The sequence below is a fragment of the Rhizomucor pusillus genome (genome assembly GCF_041956525.1).
Source record: "Rhizomucor pusillus strain CBS 183.67 unplaced genomic scaffold VTP01scaffold_9, whole genome shotgun sequence".
Classification (NCBI taxonomy): Eukaryota; Fungi; Mucoromycota; class Mucoromycetes; order Mucorales; family Lichtheimiaceae; genus Rhizomucor; species Rhizomucor pusillus.
Genome location: NW_027192151.1, coordinates 706,460 through 724,725, shown reverse-complemented (window position 1 = coordinate 724,725; position 18,266 = coordinate 706,460). Strand labels below are relative to the sequence as shown.

Sequence of the window (18,266 nt, the reverse complement as noted above, 5' to 3'; positions counted from 1 at the left end):
CAAAGCAGAAAATCTCCAAGCAATGTACAATGCCAAATACAATCTAGGTGATTTGCGGGACGAGGAGAGAAACGGCGGTAAAAGCGTCAGCGATGATTTTTTAAAGAAAAAAGGTGACAGAACAAGAAATAGCACATAGCTACTGTACAGAAAGAATTGAAATGGAAGGCTGTGCTAAATTAGAAAAGATATCGTTGAGGGAAAAAAGTAATAAATGATTTGAAGCGAAATAGAACGATTAAAGAGTAATGACATTAGGATCTCCGTTCTAAGTATTCGCAGAGTAAGTAAACGACGGGCTATGCATAAGGTTTCATCACACAGCACTTACAAAAGGATGGCGCCAGCCGCATTGAAAGTCATGTTTCTTGTAAGTCCTATCTGTGCTGGTTGATGTATTGAATCCGATATGGTACATAAGCAAAGTCTTGCTTGTGACTAGGGTCTGGCTGCACTCGCTACACTCTTCAAGCTCGCCAAGCAGACAGTTTTGTAATATAAGATCTGGAGGAGTATCCTTATACTTTAACAATAATCCAGATGCAAGCTTTGCAATTTTCGGTTTCAAGAACAACCCGCTGTTGTAGGAAAGAAAAAAAAGTATGTTCAGACCGGAACTGATTATACGGTAGGTCGAGTCTCATTTTCCTTACCTTCCACCTGTTCCAACAAATACGCCGCAGTGACCAGGTACATGCTGGTTAGCATTGTACACAACGCTTTCGATCTGTCGCCACTCATTCTTGCCGCAAACGGGAAAATCGTCTTCCACAAGTGCCACATAGGTGCTCTGGAAATTATCGGCCGCGAGGCTCAAGGCTTTGCTAAAATGCAGACGCTGGTCAAAGACATTGCCGTCTTCTCGCACCCATTTCAGATATCTTTGGCCACGCAGATCGTTTGAGAAACGTTCCTTGGCTGTATCGAACTGGGAGTGGTTTGTGAAATGGGTATAAACGACAGCTTGCATCCTGTCGTAGAGCGATCCTGGATGAGGATCGACGGGCCAGTTATGCAGATACGACTCGAGTGTGCGAGAGAGCAAGGGCGGATCGCCGCGTCGAGGTGCTGTCATGACTACAAAGGTAAACATGTATCTGTCATGGGTCAGCTGATTCAGCACGACAGGATCGACAAACGTTTCGCGCGTGTGGTAGGCGTTGCAAATAAGCAAGATAGGCAATGTCACGAGGCACACTAGGGCGCCCTTTTTGACTGCAGACCAGAGCATCCGCCACAATGGCGTGCGTCTTTTGGATCCAATGAATTCCTCCAAGTGCTCGTCTGGATGGACCTCATCCACCACTAGCCATTTTTGTTGTTGTGCGAGGCAGGTTTGTGTCACGATGGTTGCCATGTAGCCCGTCAAAATACCCGTCAAAGACCACCACAAGATGTTTTTGGCCGTATAGTTGACGAGGCACATGAGAAGCTGCAAGGTGACTTTACGTACAGTGACCTTGTAATTCGATTCCTCGGGCCCATACATGAGGATATACTTGTCGTCAATACTCAGAGACTGTACAATCAGGAGCGCAAACAGGAAAGGGGCAAGACCTATCATCACTAACGTCAGCAATCAAGATCTATAGATTCCTTCTCGGGTTCGGCTTACCTTGACTACATTCGTGCAAGGAATCGCTAAAAAAGAGCGTCGGCACAGCAAACCCGGTGGACTTGGAAAACAAGTATCCAATTCCTTGCCGGATCAAACAAACGGATAGTACGATCCCTACAAGTACACGCAGGAACCGACGAGTTCCTCCGAGCATATGCGTCAATGACTCTTCGAAGAGACCGAGAATGAGCACGTTCCACGCGAACAGGAAAAATGTGTGCCAGGAGCCGGTGAAAAGAAAGGGTGATAGCAACAAATTGACGATTTCCAGGCGATGTATGACGAAAGATGGCGAAGAGCATTTGAGGTGGAGCAAGCCTGCAAAGTTGAGCGCTGATACAATCACCGATATACATATTATATACCGCGTTATCAGCGGCAGAGGCCACAGGCACAGCAATTTTTGTGACTTTGGCTTGCTATTCTTAACGATGGAGGGCTGTTTAGGGCGGTGGTGCCTGAATAATGAATTGCGTCGGCTGTGCTTTCTGCGTGGTCTAGCGCTGGCGGGCGGTAAAGGCGAAGACAAGGTGACTAGCCAGGTTTGCGGTAAATACAGCGTTGCTGCCGAGTAATGAGGCAATGGTAGCGGCAATTGGGGTATACTCGGATTAGGTGGATTTGATGGAGGAGGGGGAGGAGGAAGAGCAGTCGATGATTCCTCATTCTCGGGTGTGTTCGCAGTAGCAGTGACGGTTACGGAGGGCATGCGCAAAGGTGGTATCGGCTGAGGTGGATTGGAAGGTGCTGATATTGCGGGTGTAGAGGGTGACTGGGAGGCGGATCTGGATACTTCTTGGACTAGCCGCAGAGTTCCAAACATCTTGAAGAGTGACTCCCCCATGGTACTAGATATTACAGACAAGTGCCTCAGGGCCGATCAAGTTGAGGATGCGCGCGCGTCGCTCCGTTTATTCAATGTTGTGTTTTGAAAAGGAAAGAAGGGAAAAGGAAGGACTGGCGGAAAGAATGGACAGAGACGCAAAGGAAAAGGGGGAGGGGAACGAACGTACGAGGGACTTAGGAGGACGAGGAGGAGGAGAAAGGAAAGCGGGATTTTGAGGCAAGGTGCAACAAGACCGTATGTATTGCTGTGAAAATTGGGCCTTTTTGTCACACCTCGTCGTCGTCTTGAGCTTCCTCACGCTCGATGCCCAAAAGGCGTACAGGTTTCAGGTGTTCCAGATCTAAATCTATTAATTGCCATCTGTCGGATAGTAGCAGCACCAATTTCCCTAATTACCTTTCAAATAGCGCAAACACTGCTTGCTAACTCGTGTGTGATCCAAATTGAGATTGGTCAAATTCACTGCACCTACACAACGCAATCAGCAAAAACAAAGAAAGGAATTAGTCATTGTGTGTGAGTCTGGCCCGATGAGATCGAAATACTACCTTGTAATCCTTTCACGCCTCGGTCCGATACCAGCTCGCATTGAGCCAAGTTTAATGTGCGAAGATTTCGTGCAAACGCACATTTTTCAAAATCTCCAAATAGGCACAAACTTGCATTGCTGATCTGCGTACGACTCAGCGACAGCGTATCAAGCTTAGCAAGACCTTGGATGAGAAGTGAGGGGATCGTCTGAAGAAAATCAATTGTGGTTACACACGTACCTATAAGTTCTGCTAATCCGGTATCTGACACAGCCGTGCGATCGAGAAAGAGTTTGGTAAGGTTGACTAGACCTGCAGCTATTTTGTCAGTACTACATTCTCTAGTAACCGAACTTTACCATACCTGCCAATCGAGCCACACCCTCATCGGTGACCCGCGTACCGCTGAGACTAAGATACCGCAATGATACCATGGAAGCAATGGATTTGGTTGCTTCATCTGTTATCTGAAGCATGCTTGTCAAATCCAGATGTCTGAGCGGTAAATCTGCGTTGCATAAGTAGCATCAGTGGGTCTGCATGATATCAAGGAGTGCATTTCAGAAAGGAGTGGCAAAAGGATGTACCTGCATACCGTGCAAGCACGGTGTCCAATTCTTGCACACGATTGGGAAATTGTACCGTTTCGAGATGGCACAACTCTGCAACACCCAAACTATCAGCATCACTGTATGCTTAAAAATTCTTCTGAATTTTACTAAGCTCACCTCTAGGCAAAAATGAGAGCCCACGCGCTGAAACTTGACCGCATCCTCCAAGCTTCAGCTCACGCAAGCGTTTAAAGCAGCATATGATACGAACCACTTCATCGTCGCTGATACCTGTTTTGCTCATATCAAGAATTTCAAGCTGCTGCAAATTGCATCGTGATGAAAACGCTTGTTGCTGCTGAATTCCGGTCGATGCCAGGGACACGTGCAGAAGATTGGAGAATGCTAAAACACCCGGTCAGTTCTGTAAACAATCCCGCATCTTCAATTTGCTTACAGCTATTTAGTAAATTCAAAACGTCATTTGATTTTATGTTCGTGCATCCATCAAGCAAAATTGCCTCCAACACTTCCTTGAATTGCGCACGCTGCACGAGGGACGATAGGCCCGCATCTGATACTTTTGTCCTGGACAGATTCAGATAACGTAGATGCAGTAACTCTAGGTTCGTCGCATGCTTGTTAGCACCATAGCCACGTGATATAAACCGCGATACTAAACGTACTTGTAAGATACTGCAACCCCTTGTCTGTAACTTTGCAGTTGCTTGTATCCAAGTACTCCAGGTTGCGAAGAGCTAGGTGCTCATTCCGTTAGCAAGGACCAAGACTAATGCTGCACGGAACATGTACCTTCTATGTGTCTGATACCAGCATCAGTGATAACATCACAACCTTTTAGACTGAGCTTAGTGATGCTGCTTGCAGATATGCACATCCCTAGTTCTTCCAAGAGCGAGTCGGTCGCATAGACATACGAGTCCAGTATGACATTTTGCAGATAACTTTATACATTTGAAGTAAGTTATATGCAAAAATCCTCAGGTAAAAAAAGGTGTTTGCGACATACCAATGACCAGCTAAACGCTTCAGAGAGAACCTTTCCAGTTTCCTTGTCTCTTCCAGTCGCGCCAACAACAGCTCGCCTACTTTTGATGAAACAAAGACTAAATTTCGCAGTCGTCGTTGAGCGTCCGTCGTCGGCTGAGAAAGGAACCCTGCAACTGCTTCAATGCAGGTATCACGCAACGGTTGCACAGTCCGTGGTTTGCCCTTGTGTGTCTGCAGGTCGTTCGATTCCTGTTGTCTACCGGCTCTATTTTCGATAGCTGACAGCAAGGCTGACCTGCGAGCATTTTCATCCACTATGCTCAAAAATATCAGTAAAAAATGATGTGTTTCAAACGCATTTCCATGCATATCTACCCTGAGATCTATTTATCGACGACTGCTGCTGCTGTTGATTGCTTCCTTGAAGCAGCTCTCCAAGCTGTGCGGGAGCTTCGTCCGTAAGGCGATGACCAGTTGTGCCCCAGTTCCAGCTAGGATTACCAACCCTTCCACGGCGCCCAAAGGGAACGCGGCGAGTGGAGGTGGCTGGGCGATGTGGGTTGATCGCTGGCTGATTGTTGAAGAGGTTAGGTGCAGGTGCCGGTACTTGTATATCCTGGTTCATATCTTCGAAACTCAAGCGATGATCATCGTCTGAGTCATTTGAGTCATCCAAATCCATCGGCGAAGTTTGCGAGGGCTGTGAAGGAGCACGGGATGCTGTGGAGGAGGGTGTCGCTGACTGGTTTTACTATATTATCAGTCTCAGATACACTTCGATTAATTCTTTGATCCATACCGTAAGTGTCTGATTGTTTGTGTGACTGACAATAAGAGAAACATTAGGAATAAAACCTGAGGATCAAACACCGTTAGTATCGCTAGAAAATCTCCAAGCTGGATGCATTTGATTTTTGCTTACCAGCCTCTTGCGCAGTCAGATTGCCTTCAGATTCTGCAAAAACTCTACGTGGAAATGGCTATATCATCGGAAATATTACTCATCTGCGAAATGCCCATATTGTCAGTTGGCTTACCACGGTGAAGAATAAAGGCTGATTGGATTGATCTTTTGTGCGCACAAATGCAAACATATCCTGCAAGGTCGCATCAGCATTGAATGTCTGTCGCACAGTAGTTCCATCCTTGATCCTGAACTGGACGAGCGCTTTTGACATTCGATTGCTGTCTGTGCTAGGGAACGTACCAGCAACCGCAGCAGAAACGGAGGCAGTTCGTTTTGCTTCATCCGCCTCAGCATCGGCATCCATAGATCCGCGCTTCGCTTGGCGGTCTTGCCTGATATTCTCTAACGCGCGCGCTCTTGCCTAGATGCCGGAGCAATAGAAGGGTTATTTTCACATATAAGATGAAACAGTAACGGACTACAATTTACCTCTCTATCAAGCCGTTTTTGCTTCTTGATTTCTTCTTGGAGCGGCGTGGATTCCAAAATTTCGTGGCGGGGTCGTTCAGAAGACGCATGCGACGTTCCGTGAATAAGCTTCTTGTACTCTCTATCTTCTTTGATTTCTTGAAGGATTTTGTTCCTCGCCTACAAGGTATAAGTCACTGTTGAAGGACTGCATCGCTGCGTCTTACCTCTTTATCCTGTCGCTTGGCGCGTTTAGACTCGAGAGCCATTTTTGCAGACTTCTCTCGCAGACGAACCGCCTCTTGCTCGTCGTGTCGGCTGGTTACACGCGCTTCTCCGCGTGTCTCCAAGTTGTCCACATAAGGGTTTGCATTGCTCGGTTGTTGGCCGAGACAGAGTACAGGCGACTTACTTTGTCCCCGCTGCCGGTCGAGAATCCTGCATAATACGTCTGTTAATAATGAATTGCATCGAAAAGCTTGGAGCCGCACCGCGTACCATTCTGTGGCGGCCTGTACGTTTCCTGTCTGAGACAGAGCTTCTTTGCAGATGCCTATGTCGAATCCAAGGCTCATTAATTGTGCCAACTGATCGTCTACATTCTCTGCCATTATGCAAAAGGTAAAGTTCGAGCTGGGCTGCTGGGCGGGAATTCCGCCAGTCTTTGCATTGCAGCCAACACGCGCCCATCCAAAATCGGATACTACCTCTCCATTAATGATTGCTAGATCAAAAGATAATGTCTTTTTTAGGTCAAAACGCAGAACAATTACTAATAAAGTACAGAAAAATAAGAGAGAAAAAGTGTAAAGTAGAGAGTGAGTGGCGAGAGAAAAAGGGAGCGTATGTGTTTGCGAGAATACACGTGTGGTAATTGATAAAGGAGGGGCAAGTACTTCGAGAGAATGGTAGAAAATGAAGCGATTATAGAATTAATCCAAGGACAAGACTCTATCACCAGCATTCTGCGTCAAAGATGACTCGTTTGGATCGCATAATACTAGAATGGTAAGTTGTGGTCAGTGATATGATTTCGGTGGAACGGGGTCAATATCTTCAGCTTACAGTGAGCTTTAAGACCCTTGTTGAAGTTGGACCAGCAGAACGCCGCGTTTATAATTGTCAGAACTAGCAAAGCAAGAGAAACACTTGCTGATCCGGGTTTAACAAAGGCGAGCTATCTCAAGCATATCTGACAGCGACTTACCAAAGAAGGTCAAAAAGTTTCTGACATATGTATATTTGTGAGCCTGGCTTGGATCGTACATACGCACGATTTTAAAGATAAAGTATGCACAGCCGGCTGCTAAGCCGATAAAGAAGATGAGAATGAGTGGCCGAGACTCGTGACGAACCTATAGGAATACGTGTAAATTAACTGGAGAAATAACGAGAAAGAAATTCCTGCTTACGGCATAGACACTAAGAATTAAGAACAGGCAAGTTAACGGCAAAGCAATGATTGTCAAAGGGAACTCAGCATCGCCGGGATGGAGCACCAAGACAAGATATTGAATAGAGTAACCAAGGAAAAAGAACATGTCGATCTTAAGGATTGTCAATAGGATCTGATACCATCGATACATGTCTGAGATTTGTATGAGTAAGATGGTGCTTTCCTCGCAGGAACTCCCACAGTTACTTACTTCTAATTTCCGGATCTGCGCCGATCTTTTTGTATATTCGCCAGCTGCAAATAGTTGTTGTCATTAGTTGCTAAATGCCGACGACGTGAATTGATCGTCATATGAGAAACGTTACCCAAATTCTTGATATAACCGGGCCCCAAGATAAAAGTAGCCTAACTCGCAAACACCGATAATGACAGCATTGACGATCAAAAGTCGAGTAATAAGCCATTGAAGATGATCTTTGCCTGCTATGTCGTTTTGGTTCAAGGCATCGCTTATCTGCTGGAACTGGAATACGGCGTAGATGAAACAACAAAGATTGAAGAGAATGAAGGCGATGACTTGGATTGTGTTTTTCATGCGGACCTATCCATTTTCAGTTTTGGAACTGTCCATCCAGGTTAAATATTTGATTTACTTACCGCGTCCCATGCGATGCCAACCTGGTATACTTGGGAGAAGATAAATATCATGAGGTACACTGGGATACCCATACCGAGGTCATCAGCAAATCTATGAGGTGGGTGGGAGAAAACGATATTGAGTGGAGCCCCGTGCCAAAGTGCCAAGAAAGGTTGGTGCCTTACGGTGTATGGTAAAAGTTTGCGAATATGACTGATTCCAGGGCAATGACAACGACAGCCTCAAAAATGGCGATGCCAACTAGCCATGCTGAATGCCGTGAATCTGTCCAGAACTTTACAGCGCATTAATAATGTCGAAAGTGCAGTGTAGGGTACGCCGAGTAACTCACGCGGAACCTCGTCTCTGTCTGTTCGCGAGACATTTCGTAGTCCTTTCTGGTCGACTCGGTTTCCAAACCGACGAAATGATCAGTTGACATTACTGGACCGAGCGTAAACGGTGCTGATAGCCCGAGGTGAGGTAGTGGTGGTAGAGAAAGCTTTGGGCGCTGGAGAAGGGGCAGTTCCGCAAAACGAACGAACAATTTCTGAAAATGTGCTTCCCAAAATGGACGGGGTAACAGTGTTTTCAAGACCGATCTATTACTGCAGTTTGACGACTTAAGCGATGAGTCCAAGACGCCAGGTCGTGCCAGCATCGCTATCAATGCTGCAAGTCGTTATCTCGAATCTACTAAGCTACAATTTGTCAGCAGAAGCAGTAACTAGAGACAAGAAGAAGCACTGCCGCATATCCCGAAAATTGAGAGCGCTGTTATTGTTTGCTACCGGATTCACACAACATAAAACTTGACAACATTATTCGAGAGTTTGTATATTTGGTGTTTTTACTTTCATCAGCTATCAAGCTCATATTACTTACGTAACAAATTTGTTGTCCACAACATTTAGGTTACAGACAACACGCTGTCACAACGAAACTTCGTACATAACATGTTATAGATACTGGAGGAAGGAGCAATTTGAATGAGAGTTAGCAAAGGATACATAAAAGCCACGATGCATTTGCAAATAGCCATGTATGTCTTCGTTCATTCCCGATTGGGTGAGGGAAAGGCACGGGACCTATCAGTTTTGTTGTCCAGAAACCAGTCGATGCAATACCCTTTTTCAAAAAAATCGATACCATCATCTACAAAGGTTGATATATAATGATTGAATAACAGAACCTTTCATAATTGAACAATGTGGTAATTTTGATGCAAAGGATAATATCAGCACAGCATATATGACACCACGGTGAGACATTTGGGGAGATGCTGGGTAAAGCATACAGTATCAACCGCTTGGAACAGTCATTTTCAACATTGAACTTACAGTGTAGCGTTGGTGTGGGATATGTAAATTCGTGAACAGCCATATACTACATTTTTCGAACAACGTATGTTGTTGCTCAAACATCCAACTCTGCAGTGAACGACAAATTATGACTGAGCACGAGTTACTATGTGGGTTATTTTGTTTGCTCACGTTAGCTGCTTGGTGACGTTGTCCCGTTGTAGAAGATCATATCTCAAGCTTACCTTCCTCCTACATATTATCCTAGTCTGTTTCAAGAAACAAATAAAACGATAGTGTAAAGAGGACATGCTGGCACTTGTGTTAAAGAAACTCGCACCGTCTATGAAACAAGATATGTATGCTCTCCAGGAATGCAAGGTTCCTTCATTGCATAGGTGCCGGAAAGATGCAGACGGAGAGATATGAACTTGGTGCACGGCACCTAGCCTGCAGGACAAATTTTAGGTAACGTGGTATCGATCAAGAACGCGGATGATGTTTGTCGTTCCTTGTTGATGAAAAAAAAAAATTCGCAGTCGGAAAAGGACAGCAGACCAGTGACAATACAGTCTAGCCAGCGTTGGAAATCGGTGAGCCCTTGTTTGTAGCGTTGTTTTTCATTCTTCGCTATCGTGCTCAAGCCTCAACAAAGCTGCCGCTTTGTTGACAATTCTTGTGGTCACGGGTCTCAGACTACGGAGAGGGAGAGAGCAAAAGAAGGTTTTCGTCGTCATTTTGGCAAGTCCCCCATCCTTTTTTTCTCGCTTGTTTGGTGTCTTCCAGACCTTTGTTTGCTTCCCTCCGGACAATCCAGGGCCCATTTGTCGCAACGCACAAACCAGTCATGCAATGTGCAACGTACAGGGGAAAGCAAAGACTGGCCTCAAGGTCTCTTTTTTTTTTTCAGAACAAGCTTCATTCCTGAAGCTCCATCAGGAGAGAGAGAGTTTGGGCGACTTCTTTGTCCGCAACCTTATCGCGGCATGCAGCTGAATCCGTGCGGCTAGTGCGTTCAAGATGGGAATAAATATTGAAAATAGCGGTTGCTCCGAATTTGCCAGCATCTCATCGCTTTTTCTTCCCAGTCCAAATCACAAAAGGAGCGGTTGGCAAGTGCCAGAGAGCACAGAGATGACAGTGAAAATCTTATTGTCCTTTTGCAGGCCAAGCCTCGGGATGCCCAAAGGCGGCTTTTAGTACGTAGTACAAAAAAACTGCTTCCCTCAGCACGGAATCCCGGAAGGTACGGTCCATTTGAAGGATGGATCGCAAAGCGGAAGACGAACCACATGTCCTAGGATTTTTTGTGTGTCCATCTCTCTCCATACCCACTCTCACGGCCCAGACGAAACGAGCTTTCATCTTCTTTTTCTCTTTCTTCTCTCTCCCCTCTTGCTCTTTCTCTTAGCTTTTCTTTCTACTCTCAACTTTGAAGGAAGGAAGATGAGTCATCCGGCTACGTGCAAATCTCCTTCATGCTGCTCCCCTCTCCGGCTCTGGCGCACGCTCCAGACGATCATCAGAGACAACGATAAGAACGAGTTTAAAAAGCTATGTGCGGACAAGCCTGCCGATATCGTTGCCAGCGTTCTCCTTACATCGCGCGTCTCCAATGATCCAGCACAGTACTCGGCATCGCAAAAGTCGCGCATGGTCCAATTTGATATCGCCGCCAGACCCGGGGCCGTGCGCTTGTTTGGAAAGCAGGTCACTGATTTGAACGCGGTTCAACTCGCACTGATACTGCACGGAAAACGCGACGGTGGAGCAATGGCACTCGCTATCCTCAACTTCCTCCGGCAGAATGCCCCGGAAGCTGATCTCCAGCTTTTTGTGAACCATGTGTGGGGCCAGCGAAACACGACTCTTCACCTGGCCTGCTTTTGGAATTTACCTCGCATTGTGCGACTGTTGCTGGATATGGGTGCAGAGCCCTCTGTAAAAAATACGCTGCAGATTACGCCGCAGGATTCCTGCATCAGCCCAGACTGTCGTGCACTGTTGTCCCGTCCTGCTTCTCCTCCCACCGAACTCAAACGAAAGAAACCCGCCACTGTCACACCTCGCCAAGGTAACACCCCAGTCTGTGCTCCCGTCGCTCGACTGCCAACGCCGCCTCATTCACGGCCATCCCTGTTGCTCAAAAAGGCATCGGAACGGACAGGGTCCCGCACCGCGACCACCAATGCAGCCATTCCGACCGATTATTTTAGCCCCAAACATCAAGAACCCTATCAGGAACGCATTGCAACACCTTCCAATGGTCTCGATGACGATGTTTGCTGCCCTCCTCTGTCTTCGCCTTTATCATTCTCATCGTCCAGCTCAACCTCTTCGTATTCTTCCGATGGCTCCAACAAGTCGAATGAACTTTGCTACACACCACCACCTTCGCCTTTGGAGACAGCAGCTGATGCCTGGGACACCAATGTCGCCAACCAGCAGCTCGAACAAGTACTGCCTCCTATCCCATCACCTTCACCTGTGCCTTTCCGCCCCTCATGCTTCCCGACGAACATCAAGAACGATCGGGCCGAACGTCCTCGCCGCGTGCGATTCGACAAACAAGCCATCATCATCGATGCCTGCATCAGAGGTGACTTGCCCGAGTTGGCATCGATTCTTGAAGATTACGAACAAACCTTACCTGTCCACCATGCTTTTGGTGGTGTTCAGAACCGGTCGCTTCTCCACATTGCCCTGCTACATGGGCAAGAACACATTGTGCGCTATCTCGTCGAGAAAATAAGAGTTGACATTAATCATCCGGACAAGGACGGATGGACTGCGCTGCACTACGCTGCAGCTTTGGGACAATGGCGCACTTTGGAGTACTTTGCCGGCTTGGATTTGACCGATCTCGGGGCAACCACGAATGAAGGCTTGCTCGTCTATGATTGCCCAGAAGCAGAACTTGACCGTAGACGATGCCGACGTAAGTCGATCTAGTTCATCCAATATCATATCATGTAAGGTACTAACATGCAGCGATCCTGTAGGTGTAATTGATAGGGTCATGCGCCGTGCGTATATCCCATCCAAACCATTGACCGTTTGCAGACTGCCGGCAACGTACGGCGTCGCGCACTGTACATAACCGAAAATTTTGTTTCTACATACCCTTTTTTTTGTTCCCCCGCAATCCCCTCAACACTGTCACACTATGCAGCGGGCCCCTTCCTGTCTATATATCACACTTTCCCTTCATTGTTTATTATTCTGTTATATTTTCGTGTTGTTGTATCCTACCTTCCCCCTTCCTCCTCTTGTACATTTCCTCCCTTTCCTTGCCATCTATATTTATGTTGTGTATCATCTACAGACCGCACTATGCCCTCCCAACGCAAGTCAGATTCCTTTTTGCTTTTTTGTATCTTTTTAACCTTCTATGTATGCCGGGCCAGATACCACTCCAAAACAGATGCCCGCCCCTCACAGTGCCTACCTCCCTTTTTTATTATTAATTTTTACCCTCGCCCCCGCCCATTCACTCTTATTTTTTCGCGCTCTTTTTGTTCACATTTGGTTGGATCCAACCCCCCCAAACTCCTTGTATATTGTTATAATCTGCAGTTATCTATGACAAAAAAAGTTCTTTCTTTTTGCTTTTGTATTCAAGACACTGAAAAAAAGTAAAAAGTACGTAGAATTATTTAAATGAAAATATATCATCAGTTGCAATTAGGAAAGAAATGAGTATTGATGCGACTGCAGGGATGAACTTGCATCTCGTGCCACTTGAATGTGTTTAACTCTGCCTTGATTTGCATTGCGCCTTCTGGTGTAAGGTGCGCACAGACAGCAAATGGATCGGGTTCCCGGTTGTATTCCGCTCTGGAGTATGTCTCGCGTACATGCACTGCTTTGCTAAACCGCACCCGTCGAACGCTTCCTTCAAATTCGTAATTGGATGGCCATGGCCGCTGCTTCTCAGACGAACAAGGAGAACAAGAGGACGGAGTAGTAGGTGCCCCGTGATGGTTGTGGTGATGGTGGATAACAGAGTGCCTGATCCGCCCTAACCATTTGCGTCGTTTGCTGCCGTCAATGAACCCAGAGTACCGCTTTCCTGACGCCTCGATCCTCTGTGTTTCCTCACGCTGCTGCTGCTGCTGCTGCTGCCTCTGTCTTAATTTCTGCTCGCGTGGATCGAGCAACGATATATGGCCGCTGCAGTTGCTGCTGGTATGGTAATAGAACGTTTTGGGTATCGTCATGATATTGGCAGGGTTGCTGCATTGCCGTTTAAGGATACTTTTGGGCATCTTTTTGCTAGAGATTCCTGTTGCTGCTGGCGGTGGCTCGCAAACAGTGGACGTTTCATCTTCCAAGCTGCTATTAGCCAGATCTTGGTCGTATTCGCTGTTGTCATTCTCTTCTACTCTCTGCTTTTGTGGAATAATAGGTTTTTGGCCCAGTCTGTATGCATTGTAGGAGAGTGTGGATAGAGATCCCTCTGAAAAGGGTCGCCGCGGAATAGGGGTACTGGGCGCCTCGTTGACGTCGCTGAAGGAACGGAACCGCAGCGCATGCAAGAATTTGTTGCGAAGCGAGATCGTCGTAGTAACAGGCTTCAACGGCTTCGTTTTGAGTGTTGGGGGATCAAGATACCGCTGCATAATGCAGCCCTCGTGGTGCTGCATATCTGGATCCACGTTATCTTCGTCTTGCAGAAACAAGGCAATCGGATTATTGCTGTCGAATTCAAATACACATAGTCTGCTGGTGTTTACTTCATCCTGCGGTGAAGCTAGCGTGATTTCACTGCTTTCCGTTACACTTTCTTCCTCTTCTTCATCATCATCATCTTTGCAATATCTTTCTTCTTGGCCTTTTGGTTTGTTTCGTTCGTCCGTGTCGTCATCTACTGCCACCGTCGATGCGTCATCATCCTTTTTTAACAGTGTATCGTCCATGCACTGTTTGCATAATGCTTGGGCATTAGAAAGTGTTTGTATATTTGCTATCGGAAATAATGTACCTGTTGCTGGTTGAAATGCTGATATACGGTTTTGTGAGCTAGATACGCCGGCTGCTGCGGGTAAAGTACGGCCGACGACATTCTGTATATCTTGAATGATACGGAAAGTGAAGAAAGAAAAAGGGAAAAAAGGTTATGTCCCAAGGAACTTTTTTTTTCTGAATGAGTTAATGAGAAAATGAAGGAGAACAAGGAGAAAAAAAGGAAGAGAGTTTGTGTACACGAATGAGCAGGAGTGATATGGTTAGGAATGGTAAAACCAGCCAGATCTCACTTCTTTCTTGCTTGCTTCCTTCCTTTTCCTATGCAAGTCCAGCGATAGGAAGAATAATCATCCTCAGTGCAACAAGCAATCTTGCGCATACATTTAATCTAGTAATGTTTTGGTCCAGTGCTTTATCATTGGCATTGCTTAAATGCATGAATGTCAGTAACGTGCGCCCCATCCTGCAATTGCCATTTTTGGTCGACTTATATCAGATCATGCCGAAACGCAGGAGGAGCCTCCAAGGAGACCTGAATTGACTTGTACAGCAAGTATATTCCACCCCAAGGTTTGCGATAGGCTCCATGGTGCATACAATAGTCACTCGGTCATTTCCGTACAACTCCTCACGCCGTTTGTTGTTTTACGCACGGATATGTACAAGTCGTACGCAGCAGCGTCCGGGTTGATAAATTGGAGCCTGGAAGGATCCCTTTCTATCTTCGCATTCGCTCTCCTATCGTTGCCATCTGTTGTCTTGTGAGTTGACTACGCTCGTGCCTAGCAGAAAAAGGAAAGACGAAATATCTCTGTGGGCAGTGATGTCAAGATCCTGTCCGCATATACTCGAGGGGAAAACAATAACGATACGCATTGTTGTTTACCCAAAAGGAAGCAAAAATGGAGATAGTTGATTCGATGGTATATGTGCATGAGAACTATATACAAGACATATAATTTATCTGCACTGCTCAGCTGGCTAGAATTCGTTGCTCCTGGCCTAATTCCGTTGGGTACAGAGTATCCAGGATTTCTTGAGCCTGCATAGCAATGGATGGATCCAGATTCTGTACTATAGGTACACAGACGACGACAAACGCTTGCAATTTCTCTAGCGTGGAATTCTCTTGCTTCAATAACCGCTTCAGTTTGCTCAATGGGAGGTAAAATAACGTGTATAGAACTAATCTATCACGCAACCGACGTTTAGCTGAAATCTCTAAACTGGGATGACCATCTGGCACGACCAAGGCTGACAAGAAATCGAGGATATGCTGCACCAACGGGATCAAGCTCTGACTCTTTTTCTGCTGGGTATTGTCGGTAGGTTTTCTTTGCATCCAGCGCCGCATCGATCGTATCATCTGTTGTTCTTCCTTTTTCATTCCTTTCCAGCGTGCCTCTGATATCCACACCATCCTCTTCTTGCTCCGTCCGGTCCCAGTTCGTTTTGCTGATACCTGTTTCACAGCTTCTTCTGCAAACTTGCGATCTTCTATCGGTTTGACTTGCCAATACAGCTCCTCAGTAACTTCTATTACAATGCTGGTAATGTACCAGGCTATCCATGCGTCAAGCTCGTCGTTGCTCACTGCATCGTAGCGTTTTGAAAACATGTTCAAGACCGAATCCACATCGGGAACGTCAGATAGCATCATAAGATCTATCAATTTGCGTAGAAAGCTGTGATCTGCTGTATCTCCTCGAAGGCCAATATCCACCAGATGCTCAGTCATATTTTTAACATTGTAAGGCGATTGCTTGAATAGGCCAATACACTGAAGTATCCACGGAATCGGTACCGCAAAGTTGCTATCACCATTTGTTTTCGTCCATGCATCGTTCCAATACTGCACTAATCGCTGTCGTCCACCCGTATCACCCATCCGAATCATTTCTTGCATGAATGATGCTAGACCAGAGCTTCTAACTGGTAGTATCAGATGTTTCTTGCAGAGTTCCAATCCTTGCAAAGTAAATATCGGGTCATTTTCAGGCTGTTCGGACAAGTATGTGGCCAAAAACCAGTCAAAGTCAGCATTAGAAGTTAACAGTTGGTAGTATAGCTGAGCAGCCGCAGTGTTGTCATTTTCTTCGGCGACTAGCAGGATAGGCTGGATGAAATGCTTTTGAAACCACGTTCTTGATTGAGGTGACTGTGTATCGATGCTGTTCATGTTGCTCTTCAGATGGTTCAATAACAAATCGAAGTAAACCTTTGGTTTCAGCTGAAGCAGCTCGATTACCAATGAAGTAACCTCTGTTTGCTGGCAGCCGCTGAAATATCCGGTGATTATGCCTGACTCGGGATGCTCGAGTATGCTCGCCAGGGAAGATGCATCCAAGTTCCTGAGTAGGATTGGTACAGCATGGTAGGAATAAAACAAAGCTGGCCAATTCTGGATTCGTGGATTCCGCATAGTTGCGAGTAAATGCTTTTCAAGGCGTGGGTTCCGACTGCTAGTATACTCTTTGGAAAGCCAATCGACATATTTTCCAATTACTTGACTGGATGTAATCTTAAGGATGTCTTGAACCCAAGCTTCGGTGTCTGCAACATCGCTTCCAGCGAGCTGCTTCAGTAACCTGAGACATCCATGCAAAATGTCCGGATCTAGAGGATTCAGCCATGGTGGATCTTCAGTCAGAATAAGGTTGAATTTATACGGTTGAGTATTTCCGAATTTGTTGCTAGAAGTTTGGCGAAATTCTTCATTAATGGCGTAAAACGGTGCAAGTTGGTTATGATAACGAAAATTTGCTTGCAATAATGCGTCGATGATAATAGAATGTTCAAGAGTTCCATCTTTGCCGCGAGCGATCCAGTTGGCTACAATCAAGTCCAGCATCGTCTTATTCTCGTTCGGGTATCGATCTTGGATCAGTTCTTTCAGATGAATTTCTAGTTCCACGGGTGTCATTGACTCTGTAAGTGATGTCCAGTGCTGCAAGTATTTGGAGAATTGGGTGGTCGTTTTGGAAGGATCTTTGGGAATTACATTTTTGAATTTGGGTATTGTCAAGGGATTATTCTTGTTTAAACGCCTCGCTAACCACATTGATCAGTACGGGATAGCAGCGCTAAGCTGATCACACATAAACAAAGCATATACCTTTTTTGATTCCTCGAAAGAACCTGTATGCTTCTGGGAATTCGATAGCAGAAGCTTCAGTGTTCAAAGAGGAATAGCCAAGAAAAAGCTCGTTCGCATTGAAAGGCGGTCGTAGGACAGCATTAGTTATCTTTGTATCGATATCCGTGCTTAGCAAAGTAGCTTGTTGCGATTCCAAAAGCCAAACGGTTTCAATAAGACATGTTTGTAACTCCCTTGAGAGTGCTTGCTGGTGCGATGAACTCAAAATCCCGTTGACCTCGCGATAAAAGCAGGATTTTAAGGCATTTGAATTCTGCGCTTCATCAAGCGACCAAAATGTCATCCAGATATGGCATGTAAGAATAGGTGTGGAGCATCGTAAAAAGGCAGCCAGCGCAGAACCCCATTCGATGGAAGTCTGCTTCTTTCCTAATGCTAATTCAAGACCGTATAAAAGTAGCAACACAGTCGTGTCTTGCGTGGAATGGAGCGATGCCCAGGTTTCTTGCGAAAAATGACCAGGGAACTCAAGTAACCACGATAATCCATGCTGGCGAAGGAGGCCGTCCACGCACGATCGGAATGATCCAGATATAACGCTTTTACTGTACTGTGGGCCGTATGCTTCGTCTACATATTGGATCGACAAAAGGAGTTGAATGTAGGCGTCAAAGAACACGTAGCTCTCTTGCAACGAAGCTGGGTAACCAAAAGTCGCGTTAGCTATTCTGTCTAATTTGATGCTACTATCCGTTTCATTCAAAAGCTCTTGAATTTCTCGAGTAGAAAGTGTCTGGTTGCTCTGATTGAGCAAGCTTCCAAGATCCATGTGGGATCGTGGATCCTAAAGACAGTGGCGGGCCAGGAAGGCGGGAGGGACGAGTGTCTTTAAACATTGCTCCGCTCCTCTTTTGTTTCTTTTTCAAGACAACGAT

At 46.0% G+C, this 18,266-nt stretch overlaps 6 protein-coding genes across 6 annotated transcripts; 1 reads left to right on the top strand and 5 right to left on the bottom strand.

Annotated features, from left to right (window-relative positions):
• Positions 1 to 238: 238 nt before the first annotated feature.
• On the bottom strand, positions 239 to 2,462 carry VTP01DRAFT_10788 (uncharacterized protein; the record flags this gene model as incomplete). The annotated part of the gene is made up of 4 exons (XM_069379188.1): positions 239 to 268; positions 332 to 578; positions 654 to 1,557; positions 1,616 to 2,462. 4 exons carry the CDS (start codon positions 2,460 to 2,462, stop codon positions 239 to 241), a joined length of 2,028 nt encoding a protein of 675 aa, XP_069239188.1.
• A 269-nt stretch (positions 2,463 to 2,731) lies between these two features.
• Positions 2,732 to 6,543, bottom strand: VTP01DRAFT_10787 (uncharacterized protein; the record flags this gene model as incomplete). The annotated part of the gene is made up of 18 exons (XM_069379187.1): positions 2,732 to 2,805; positions 2,862 to 2,933; positions 3,014 to 3,178; positions 3,236 to 3,307; positions 3,360 to 3,503; positions 3,583 to 3,657; positions 3,724 to 3,951; positions 4,004 to 4,168; positions 4,233 to 4,304; positions 4,360 to 4,511; positions 4,577 to 4,871; positions 4,933 to 5,299; positions 5,357 to 5,412; positions 5,480 to 5,537; positions 5,595 to 5,885; positions 5,954 to 6,112; positions 6,160 to 6,370; positions 6,431 to 6,543. The coding sequence occupies 18 exons, from the start codon at positions 6,541 to 6,543 to the stop codon at positions 2,732 to 2,734; spliced, it is 2,769 nt and encodes a 922-aa protein (XP_069239187.1).
• A 321-nt stretch (positions 6,544 to 6,864) lies between these two features.
• On the bottom strand, positions 6,865 to 8,626 carry VTP01DRAFT_10786 (uncharacterized protein; the record flags this gene model as incomplete). The annotated part of the gene is made up of 9 exons (XM_069379186.1): positions 6,865 to 6,932; positions 6,998 to 7,084; positions 7,140 to 7,287; positions 7,345 to 7,520; positions 7,579 to 7,622; positions 7,694 to 7,929; positions 7,986 to 8,076; positions 8,151 to 8,260; positions 8,318 to 8,626. 9 exons carry the CDS (start codon positions 8,624 to 8,626, stop codon positions 6,865 to 6,867), a joined length of 1,269 nt encoding a protein of 422 aa, XP_069239186.1.
• A 2,086-nt stretch (positions 8,627 to 10,712) lies between these two features.
• On the top strand, positions 10,713 to 12,366 carry VTP01DRAFT_10785 (uncharacterized protein; the record flags this gene model as incomplete). The annotated part of the gene is made up of 2 exons (XM_069379185.1): positions 10,713 to 12,204; positions 12,269 to 12,366. The coding sequence occupies 2 exons, from the start codon at positions 10,713 to 10,715 to the stop codon at positions 12,364 to 12,366; spliced, it is 1,590 nt and encodes a 529-aa protein (XP_069239185.1).
• Positions 12,367 to 12,940: 574 nt separating this feature from the next.
• Positions 12,941 to 14,331, bottom strand: VTP01DRAFT_10784 (uncharacterized protein; the record flags this gene model as incomplete). The annotated part of the gene is made up of 2 exons (XM_069379184.1): positions 12,941 to 14,188; positions 14,251 to 14,331. The coding sequence occupies 2 exons, from the start codon at positions 14,329 to 14,331 to the stop codon at positions 12,941 to 12,943; spliced, it is 1,329 nt and encodes a 442-aa protein (XP_069239184.1).
• Positions 14,332 to 15,207: 876 nt separating this feature from the next.
• On the bottom strand, positions 15,208 to 18,160 carry VTP01DRAFT_10783 (uncharacterized protein; the record flags this gene model as incomplete). The annotated part of the gene is made up of 2 exons (XM_069379183.1): positions 15,208 to 17,285; positions 17,350 to 18,160. 2 exons carry the CDS (start codon positions 18,158 to 18,160, stop codon positions 15,208 to 15,210), a joined length of 2,889 nt encoding a protein of 962 aa, XP_069239183.1.
• Between the last annotated feature and the right edge of the window lie 106 nt (positions 18,161 to 18,266).